General features: G+C 38.1%; 1 protein-coding gene across 7 annotated transcripts in view; it reads left to right on the top strand.

Moving 5' to 3' along the window:
• The window catches only part of Magi1 (membrane associated guanylate kinase, WW and PDZ domain containing 1), a 609,927-nt gene that overhangs the window by 523,451 nt on the left and 74,698 nt on the right, over positions 1 to 11,778 (top strand). For all 7 annotated transcript variants that reach the window (XM_028772989.1, XM_028772987.1, XM_028772992.1 and 4 more), the window contains 3 exons: positions 5,345 to 5,402; positions 8,306 to 8,427; positions 10,763 to 10,855. In XM_028772989.1, coding sequence (XP_028628822.1) covers positions 5,345 to 5,402; positions 8,306 to 8,427; positions 10,763 to 10,855 — 273 coding nt within the window. The remainder of the gene's footprint in view (positions 1 to 5,344; positions 5,403 to 8,305; positions 8,428 to 10,762; positions 10,856 to 11,778) is intronic.

Genomic DNA, 11,778 nt, shown 5'->3' with positions numbered 1-11,778 from the left:
AAGACAACTGTTCAGTTGATGTCTTTAAATGTCAATGGCCTCAATTCTTCAATCAAATGACACAAGCTGAACGAATAGAGAGAGTAAGACACAAAATCCATCTATCTGTTCTCTACAATGAACACATCTTAGCTTTAACGGTAGACACCACCTTAGAGTAAAAAGATAGACCAAATTACTCTAATCAGTTGGGACCAGGAAGCAGTCAGGTATTGCTATTCTAATATTTGACTTTATGTATGACTAACTTGAATCAAAGGAAATAGATATCCTAAACAAAGTATCAGTTAACAAAGAAGACATTACAATTCGAAAGATGTATGAACCAAACTCTTACAACAAATTTCATTTTTAAAATTTGATTTAAAACTTGATTTAAAGACACAGATTCACATCCATCTTGCAATACTAGGTGGTTTCAATACTCCAGTTTCTACACTAGATGGGTCACCCAGACAGACAGACATATATACATATATACATCAGAATTTATTGATAGCACAACAAATGGACTTAATGGTTTTCTACAGAGTTACTCCTCTCAAACACTAAAGAATACATATTTTATTTAGTAGCACACAGAAGATTTTCTAAAATATACCACATTCTGAGACACTAAACAAATCTTTACAAATCAAAAAGGTTGAAATCAGTCCATGCATTCTATGTGATTACAAGGCAATGGCAAACATTTTAAATGGACAACAATCTCTAGTAAATACTCAAACCTATGGAGATTCAACAATTCATTTCTGAAGCATGATTGTGTCAAAGAAGAAATCAAGAAAAAAAATAAAATTGTCCTTCAACTGAGAGAGAATGAAAACACAACAAAGCTTTTGGGACACATTGAAAGCAGTACTAGTAGCATATTTTTTAGCTCCTAGTGCCTACATTAAAGAAGGAGAGAAGAGCACAAATAAATGGCTTAGTCAAGCAACTCAAAATTTTTGAAAACACAAAAGCAACCCAAATCCAAACCCAGTGAACAGCAAAGACAATAATAAAAGCAAACATTAATGAAATAGAAATAATACAATGAATCAATAAATCTAAGAGCTGGTTCTTTGAGAAGATAAAACAAAGTTGACCAACAAATTGGCCAAAAGAAAAATAAGAGAGAAGCTAAATTAACAGATTCAGAAGCAAACAGGAAAAACATTGCAATAGGCATCAAAGAAATTCACAATATTATAAGGGAACACTTTAAAAACCTATACTCCACTAAGCTTGAAAACCTAAAAGAAATGGATGAATTTCTAGATTGAACCAAACCAAAATTAAACCAGGAAGATATGAGCAACCTAAAGAGAACTATAACTAATGAGGAGCTTGAGATAGTAATAAAAAGCCAGAGCCAGGTGGTTTCACAGAATTCTACCACCCTTTCAAACAAGATCCAGGGAAACACAGCAAAAGAGAGGGAGGGAGAGGGAGAGAGTGGTCAATATCTCTGAACCTAGATATATCTAATAAACTACTTGCAAACAGAATATAGACAGCCATCAAAAACATTATATATCATTACCAAGTTTGTTCTATTCCTAAAATGCAGGGAGGGGTAAACACACACAAGTCAAAAAGAAAAAACCATGATAAACTACACAAATAGGTTTGAATATAAAAATCACATGATAATATTAATGAATGCAGAGAAAGCCTTTGACAAAATTCAACAAAATTTCATAAAAAATTCTAGAAAATGTGAGATAAGAGGGGGAACTTACCTCAAAATAATAAAAGATATTTATGAGAAACCCACCGCCAACATCATTCTAAACTGAGAAAAACTTGAAACAATTCCACTGAGCTCAGGAATGAAACAAAGACACATCCACTAGCTGGAGCCATGAGAAAAGAAAAGGGAATTAAAGGGATACAAATAGGGAAAGAAGAAGTCAAAGTACTCCTGTTTGCAGATGATGTAATACCATGCATTAGAGATCCCCACAGTCCTGCCAGAAAAGTTCTAGAAATGATGAACAAATTGAGCAGTGTGACAAGATATAGAATCAATTTGCACAAATTAGTACATCACCAACACACATGCAGAAAGTGAGATCATCGACACACCCCCATTCACAATAACCTCAAAGAAAATAAAATATCTTGGATAAGCCTGATCACGGACAAGAAGGGCCTCAACAATGAAAACTTCAAACCTCTAAAGAAAGACACTAGAAAATGGATAGATAGTCCATGCTCACTGGATTGGTAGATTTAATATTGCGAAAATAATTATTTTACCAAAAGCTGTTTACGGGTTCAATACAATCAAAATGAACATCCTCATCTCATGCTTCACAGAGATAGAAACAAAAATCTTAAAATTCATATAGCTCAGATAGCTGAAATAATCCTGAACAAAAATAACAATGCTAGATCAATTACCACACCAAATCTTAAGATATACTCCAACATCATGGTAATAAAAGGAATATAGTACTAGCACAAAACCAGACCTGTAGGCCACATAAACAAAATTGAAGACCCAGACATGAGTACACATAACATCAACCACTTAGTAATTGTCAGAGATGCCCAAAACATTAGCTGGAAAAACATTTTCAACAAATGCTCCTGGAGAAAGTGGATGTGCATATGCAGAAGGATGAAATCAAACTTGTACCTCTCACCTTACAGAAAAACTAACTCAAAATGGATCAAAACCTAAACGTGAAACCTGAAACATTGACTTTGCTAGATACAAATCTGAGAGACAATTAATATGATATAGCTGTAAAAAATTGACTTTCTGAATAGAACTCCATTTGCCCAGGAAAAAGCCGACAGTTGACAAGCTAAAGAAACAATCAGCTGAGGGAAGAGGAAAACCACAGTATGGGAGGGAATTTTTGCTAGATACGTATCGGGAGACAATTAATATCCAGATTATATTAAGAACTAAAAAAAACAAATGGTCAATTCAAAAATCAGGCCTAGGACTGAGCATACAGTTCTCAAGAAGGTGGAAAAAGAGGCTAAGAAATACCATTAAAATGTTTATTGTTCCTAGCAATTGGAAATGCAAATTGATAAAACTTGGAGATGTCATCTGACCCCTGTCAGAATGGCAGCCCTTCACCAAACAACTAACAAAAAAAGCTAGAGGGCTTAAGGGGAAAAAGAACCCTTATTCACTGTTGGTGGGGCTGCAAACTGGTGCAGCCACTAGGAAATCAATGTGGAGAATTCCCAAAAAGCAAAAAATAAATCTACCGTATGAGCCACTATACCATTCTTTGGGATATGCACAAAGGATTCCTGGCATCTTACTCTACAGATACTGGCTCAGCTAAGTTTATCACTATTCCAGTTATAAGAAGTAGGGATTGGAAAGGACCTAAATGCCCTATGAATGAATGATAAAAATAGATACACTATTAAATGCTATTCAGATTCAGCTGTAAAGAAAAGTCAAATCATGAACTCTTCAGGTAAATGGGTAAAACTAATAAGGATCACACTGTGTGAGGTAACCTAGACCCAGAAAATCAAATGTCATATGTGTTCTCTCTCATTCGAGCTCCTTGCTCCAAATCCTCACAAACCAAATTCTCCTCCCTCTTCAAGGAAACTAATTTTTGCAACAGATGGAGACCTTAACAGAAAATCACAACCAATCAAAATGGTCGTTGTTGGCCCTAGTCCTTTAGATGCATATATAGAATCAAATCCTGCACCTGAGGCTCAGGGAACATTGTGGAAGAGGAGTAGAAAGATTCTAAGAGCCAGAGGTTCATGAATTCTATGAGACTGTCTCCTAGGAATGTCAGAAGCTACACCCATTAAAATCTCAATAATATGAGCTGCCTGAACATGAGCTGAACAAGAAAAACAGACATGCCAATGTGGATGGGAGCTCGGGCCCATGAGGCCTCAGCTCTATACAAAGTACTTAGGTTACTAAGGATTATTTTCACCTGCTTTCAGCGGGCAAAATAATCTTCCTCAGGGAAGAACACACCAATTGGTTACTCAGTACCAACTGGCCAGCCCTGTAAACATGTATACAAATAACATTATACAGATTGAACAGGTTACATTTAGGAACATGAATATACATATGCATATGTGCATGTAACAATTAACATAAAAAAGAGGCTATGAATTTGAAAGAGCAAGAAGGTATAGGGAAGGTTTAGAGGGAAGCAAAGGATGGGGGAACGGTGTGGTTGTATTATCATCTCAAATTAAGTAGTAACTACATGATTCTTTGAATTGAAAAATAAAGCTAGTTCAAAGTAAGCAATATCTCTAGTATCGTGGTGTTCAACTCGTACTCTCTGACTAGTGATTTCTAGGAATAATGATTCACTGCGGAGGATAGTGTTACCCAGGCTTGCCTTACCTACACAGATCCTGAGAGCTTTAAAAATCAAGTTGAGTAATTGCTGCCCTGCCTGAAAGGGCTGCATGATGATACAGATGCATCCTAGGTGCTTCCTTCTGCACAAAAAGCACTCCAGTGCAACAGGACTTTCTGGAATAGAGTCATCTAATGGAATTTGGGAACCTAGTTAATAAATGAGTTTCTGACTTTGGTGTGAAACCGTAGCAGGCAGAGTTCACCATTTCCCTAGTGCCATTCCACCTCTACATTTAAAAGATCCACATAGGGAGGTGGACACTTCCAGGCCTCCAGCAGTGAAGACCAGCCTAGCCTACCTAGTGAAGCCTAGTCTTTATTCCACCCACTAGGGGGACATATAAAAGAATAATATTTGCACACAGCAATGAACTACCTTGTGTCATTTTTCTTAAGTAAGTTCTAGAAAGACAAACTGACACATATTTAAGAATGAAGTGATGGTGTGTGTGCACTTTGGACACCCATCTGGGCCTGCCATTTTAATCCACTCAGTAGTGTCTTCATTAGGAACAAGGACCAGATAAGATGCAGGCTTAATTTTCTTTCAAGGAAAGCAAAGTAAGACCACTGAGTTGAAAATTAAAAGAAAGTAATTTTTATGCGTTCTTGCATACGTGGTAAGGTAGTCTGGAAACAGAATGAGGAAGCTATAAACACTTAAAGGAAGAACTAAGTATTCAAGGAAATTTTAAGTGTTTCTATTAAAACCTAATTCAATACTTGGCTTATAATGAAGGCAGCTGGGAATGCATTTTATTGTTTTGTTTTCTTAAGTAAAATACCAGTAGACAAAGAGTCATTTTTCATGTAGAAAAGTACACAGAGCAAAGTAAAAATAATACACGTTTCTTTGTGTTAGAATACAGTTTTAATTGTGTTCAGGATATTTGAATGTGTCGCTCTCTGTTGACTGACTCAGTTGCTGAGCTCCTGAATCAGCTCCTCTTGTGCTAATATTCTTTTGTCTTTCAGAGCTTCCTGCTGGCTGGGAAAAGATTGAAGACCCTGTCTACGGTGTCTACTATGTAGAGTAAGTGCCTGTGGATAATCCACATATAGCTTTTGCACTCCTGGGCCATTGTGTATATTATACTAAACACATCTTAGCATTGTTACAAGGTTCAAAATGATATTAATTTTATAACGAAAATATAAAGAATTTAGTGAATAAGTAAATATTCACCAAACCTGAAGAAACTCAAAGGAAGTCAGTACATATGGCTTTTGTTAACTTCTGAATCAGGAGGCCCAGTGTGCATGGCAGGTGCTCAGTGAGTAGTAGTGAAGACCAGGCTATAGGAGAACTGATTAAAAACAACAAAAAGCTTGTGCTTTTTCAGAACAGCCTGACTGGCTTACTTATTTTTATGCCTAGGTCTGAACTTCACAGTAATTACTTATTTATTCACTCTGCCATCCTAAAAGGGTTAGACAAATCTTAATAATTTATGAAATTTTGTCAAGAGTAAGAAGGAAACGGAAAACTGAGATAAGATACAGGGCCTCTTATGCGTCCCTCCTGGCCTCTCCCAGGATTCTCAAGCCTTAGTGTGATCGCTTTACTATGGACTTTATTCTAACATTGGACATGAACTTTGTCATTTTACTAAAGCCATCAATTATCAGGATGCTAAAAGAAATTTTTAAAAATAACCAAAAGGTAAAATACTGAAAACATCATCAGTATCAACATATATTACAGCTTTTCCTCTGAGGAAAATGAGAGAAAACTGAAACAGTTCCTTTGAACAAGGCAAGCGCCATGTGAATTTTGTGTCATCATTATCCTTCCTGCCACAGTGAAGATAAAAGTTCTCCTTTCTCTTTCTCATGTTCCTGGCGATAAAAAGTCACTTGTATAATGCCCCTATAATAGAAGCATATTATGTAAAAATGCCAGGCTGCAATAAGATGCCGCCGTCTTATTGTAAAGCAGTTACAGGGGTTCAGCATGTCGAGTGCCCTTGACCAGGACAAGTCCTGATTCCCCTCTACAGAACAGGGAGAAATTTCAACATCAGATACAAGCAAAGCCATTTTTATTGTCCCTCATAAACTACATTTCCTTTGTGAGCTCTGAAGATCTTTTATACTAATGAACAGAGAGGCTTTTGCCGAGCAAGGCCGCACTTGCATTGGTACTTAGCTTGTGCACTTAGTAAGAAAGGACACAGCTGGGTACCACTATGAGCGGAGAAGAAACCAGGTCCTGAAGTGGGAAGACATAACTTACTAGATCTGCTTCTCTGTGTCTATTCATGCCTGATCCACAGCGCATGTTAGTGGTAGGTAATATCTTAAAATGAAATTGTCTAAAGGAACAAAGAGGCAAATATCCTTTTAATAAGAATTAAAGAGAATCTGTTCACCCTATTTGCTAAACTGTTCTTTAAAAACGTCTCATTTTCAAAAGCAATACTTAATGTTTTAAATAATAACATAATAGGTATGCCTCCAAACTTCTAATGAACTGTTGTTTTGGCTTAAGGAGTATGCATATGTACATACATGTGTTCATATACATATATGTATATGTGAAACCATCAATATATACATGCATTTATACTTAGCATAAATACAAAATAAATAAGGCTATCACACAAAAACACCCATGTGGATGATAGGTGTGTGTTGATATGTGTTATGGGGGCGGGGTGGGTGTGTTTGACTGTGCTTGCCCTGGCCTTATTAGTGTCAAAATCATCTAAAATGTCTGGGTCTTTGTCACTTTAAACACATCGAATTCATTTAGTTTGGCTATCTTTAGAGTATCATTTCCTATAGGCTGTAAATTTGGTCCTTCCTCTTGGTCATTGGGTTATCATAATTGACAGATGTTAGTGGAGTCCTTTTGGCTTCACCCTTAGGCTTCTACATACCTTGCTATGTGAAGCCATTCAGGAGTTTTGCCATTTGTAAACCACAGATGACATCACAGCTCCAGTTGAATCTTAATTCTTAGTAATTCAGAGTATACTTCTTGGTGAATTTAAGTACCTCCCCTCTCAGATGATAGCTTTGAAATATGGGTAGAGTCACTGGCTCAAATCCTCGAATTCAAAAGCAGCTGTAGCTGAGTGAGCATGCTAGTTAATTATGTCAAACCAAGAGAATTACACAGAGGTGTACTTCCCTTTCCCCCAGGAAATGCTATTGTGGCCCCACTCCCATGGTTCACAAATTCAAGGTCAATTGTTGGTTGATTAAAATTGCATGGAAAACTTTAGAAATAAATAAAATTGAAGTTTCAAGTTGGATGTCATTCATGGCATGGTAAGGTCTCTTTCCTTGCTGCTCCACAAAGCACCCTACGTGCAGCACATCTACGCCTTATGCACTGCCTGTCAACCAATCACTTGGTGGCCATCTCAGTTACAAGGTCAGCTGTCACAGTGTCATACTTTATTTAACTTCGTGATAGACCCAGAACACAAAGGTAGTGGCATGGACAATTGGATCATACTGAGGAGGCAGGCAGAAGTTCCTTTAAGTGGCTAAGGAAATTAATTATATATGGAAACTGCTAACGGCTACAGTGAATTGTTGCTGTGCTTGTTTTGTAAAATAAGCTTGGTCATAGGTGTGTACAGATGCAGAGGGAAAACTGTAGTTCATATAAGAACTATCCCGGGCTCCAGTATTCACTGGGGACTCTGGGAAGACACCCCTGTAAACAAGGGCTTTCTGCCTTGTGAGTAAGAACGCTGTTTGCCTCAGGACATTTGCTAGGAATTTCTAGTAAGATGCATTCCAACCCACCCCCTAGGTCTCACTGCACACACAGCCACAATGGGAGCTGTGTTTATGTCTTCCTATCTGCATCTCCACACCAGATCCTCTCTGCCGTGCTCCATTCCAACCAATCGACTTGCTCAGCCTTTTGCTGCTAGAATGAGTATTTCCTCCCTGAAAACTGCTTTCCTTTCTCCCCAGCCACATCAACAGGAAGACGCAATATGAAAACCCAGTCCTAGAAGCCAAAAGGAAGAAACAGCTTGAACAGCAGCAGCAGCAACAGCAGCAGCAACAGCAGCCTCAGCCACCGCAGCCGGAAGGTTGGCTTCTTTGCTGGAGGCATTTCCCTGAGCTGGGAATGTGGGGCAAAGCCTAGGCACTGACACCCCCGTGTGGTCAGAGCTGGCTCTTTCTCCTTCTCTAGCCACCCCTCCCTGTAACAGCACACCCCAGCACACTGCAGAAGGGGGCGCCCCTGCATAGCACTCAGACCTCTGCCTTGCTTTAGATGGAATTTAACCTGCAGAGCTGAGGGTGAGGGAACGTGGGCCCCTGCAGCATTTGAATGGTGATCCCTGTCTAAATCCAACACCCCTTTAACATTTAAGCAGAGTTTCTGGGCAATAGGCTTCTTTTTCATGTTCGAAGCCCTTCACAGAAGGATCTAGGTGCTTCTGGGAAGTTATGGATTCATATTCTTTACAGACATAAAATTAACCCAGGAAGGGGGGGGACATTAAATCTCCCAGTGCTTTCCCCATCTTATTCTTAGGGGCTCACTGTGCAGAATTTTTCTGGTAAATAAAAATCACAAATATCAAAACCAAGAATAATTTTGTGAGTAAGTATATTTCATTTGAGCACCATTTTTTTTTTTTTACTTTTTATTTCTTGAACCTGCTTGAAGGTTTATTAGTCAACTCATAGTTTTAATGGCTAAAAGATGAGTTATTTAATGAGTATTTCTACTAACATGTAACCATCCACTTATTAATACTTAGGGTTTTCCTAATTTTTCATTAAAATTTTTCAATGGTAGGTTTTCTACCATCTAAGTATATCACTTATGTGAATATGAACTATAATACTTTTGTTCCCACAACATTATATATAATATATATTTAATTTATTTATATATTATATGTTTTAATATATATTTTAAATATGTATGGTGCTGGAAATTGTACTCAGGACTTCAGCACACCAAGCATCTACCCAAGTACTGAGCCCTTGAACATAATCAAATACAGACCTTAGATTATCAGAATAGCCACATGTTTCTATAAATATCCACATCACGAATGTTTTAACATTAATGATACATAGTTCTTGTAATGATTACTCACCTTTGTAGGATGAAAACAGATACAGATAATATATAAATGTAGGCAATTCTGTGTGTCAATAAAACTTTATTCATGAACACTAATTTGAATCTCATAATTTTCATGTGTCAGAAAATACTCAATTTTAAATGTGAAAGGCCAGCATGGTTTGCATAGTAAGTTCCAGGACAGCCAGAGCTCCACAGAGGAACCCTGTTTCAAAAAAATCCAAATAAATAATGTCAATAGACAGATGACTGAAAAGTGTTTATGCCTTGTACTTACACAGAAGCAGACACTGAGCCCAGTGTAGCTGGCAAACCATGCTTTACTACTTAATACCCCTTACTTAACCAGCTGAAAAGCTCTCTGCCTTAATTTCCTTTTTAACTTAAGGATAACTCTTTAAAATATTTTTAAAGATAGTAGTCCCAGAAAATACAGCTGAATCTGTTAGCTAAGGGAAGCTGACTACTTTATTTACATCTTAAAGGTCACTCACTGCATGGTGTTACTGGGATCTGGCAGTGACTTCCCTTTGGGTTTCAGAAACAACAGAAGCTAGTGCCTCAGCAAAATAATGACATGTATTTCCATCCAACTTACCATGCAACACAGTTAGGCTTGGCAGACCAGCCCACCCCTCCCTCACTGAGCCTGAAGAAGGTTCTTTCTCACATGGCTGCCTTCAGACAAATCCACGAGTTAAAAAACAAAACAAAAGAAAACCAAAATTTGTTTTCACTTAAAACCTTTAAAATCTAATTTTTACCAGTTATGCCATGTTTCTTTAACGAGAGAGAGAGAGAGAGAGAGAGAGAGAGAGAGAGAGAGAGAGAGAGAGAGAGAGAGATAGAGAGAGGTGAGAGAGGTAGGTTACCAGGTCAGTTGACTGCTTCTTTTGCTCACAGACTATCTTAGAGTTTCCAGTGCTGTGAAGAGACACCATGAACAAGGTAACTCTTAGAAAGGACAACATTTCATTGACCCTGGCTTACAGGTTCAGAGTTTTAGTTCATTATCATGGCTAGAAACATGGCAGCTTCCAGGCAGACATGGTGCTGAAAACTACATCTTGATTTGAAGATACTCAGGAGAAGACTAGCATCCTCAAGAGGCTAGGAGGAAGCTCTCTTTGCTCACCCCCACAGTGACACATTTCCTCCAACAAGGCCGCACCTCTTAATAGTGCCACTTCCTGGGCCAAACATATTCAAACCACCACACCACCTACTATTGGTTCATTGGTCTGACTTTTACTAAGAAGGTAAGTGGCTTGGCCACTTTGTTCAGAGACAAATCAGAAAACTGCTTTTTTTCTGTCTTCTAGAGTGGACAGAAGATCATGTGTCTGGTGTGCCTCCTGTTGCTCCTTCCCATCCCCCGAGCAATCCAGAGCCAGCCAGGGAAGCTCCACTTCAGGGTAATGTGGGCTTTTGATTGTGTCATAGTTTTAGCTCTAGAGTATCGCTGTTAGTTTCTCCATTACACTGATCGTGTGAGTGTGAGTGTGTGTGTGTGTGTTTTATTTTGTTAATTTCCAATCAGATAGAGTCCTTTAACATGTATGAAATGACAATATTATTGTAACAGTGTGTCTATATGTACACACACACACACACACACATATATTCACTAGCTCATGTTCTTAAAAAGAATTCTTAGAGGTAAAATAAACTAAAGATTGAAAAGTACATGTCCTAGGCATACCATGTTCTTAAAGCACTAAGACTACACTTGGCATTTGTCTATATGCTTCATCTCAAGAGTCTCCCTCTTGTTTTGTTGTGTCTTGTTTTGTAGCATACTCTCACTATATAGCTCTGGATGGATTTGGAACTAGTTGTATAGACTAGGCTGGACTCAGACTCATAGCGATCCTCCTGTCTGCATCCTGTGTGCTGAGATTAAAGGCATGCTATGCCCAGAGTCCCTGATGTCCCAGGCAAGTGCTCAGCCACTGAGCCACACTCCCAGCCTTTTGGCTCTTTTTCCTTCTTAGGTTCTGTTGAACCAGACAGTGGGCTGAGAAAGTTCAGGTCCATGAACTCTCCATGGAATCAACTATTCGTATAGCCAGCCTACAGTGTAGCCTTCATGTTGATCCTCAGCCCTCAGACCTAATTAGAGTCTTTGAGGTATAAATGATAGCAAAAAAATACATTACATACGGTTTCATTCTCTAAGCTGGGTCTGTAATAAACCTTAACTTACTTTAGCTTCATTGTTTATGACTAAGTTTCACATCTTAGTTTTACACAGTATCTAGTTCTGGTAGTGGATCAAGAAAAAACCATTTTGCCAACTTGGCTTAATGGTTAATTTCTAAACTAAATTCTCTTCTGA

This window comes from Grammomys surdaster, unplaced genomic scaffold, assembly GCF_004785775.1.
Source record: "Grammomys surdaster isolate TR1022 unplaced genomic scaffold, NIH_TR_1.0 220, whole genome shotgun sequence".
Lineage (NCBI taxonomy): Eukaryota > Metazoa > Chordata > Mammalia > Rodentia > Muridae > Grammomys > Grammomys surdaster.
The sequence above is the reverse complement of the archived record's forward strand: the minus strand, read 5'-3'. Positions and strand labels throughout refer to the sequence as shown.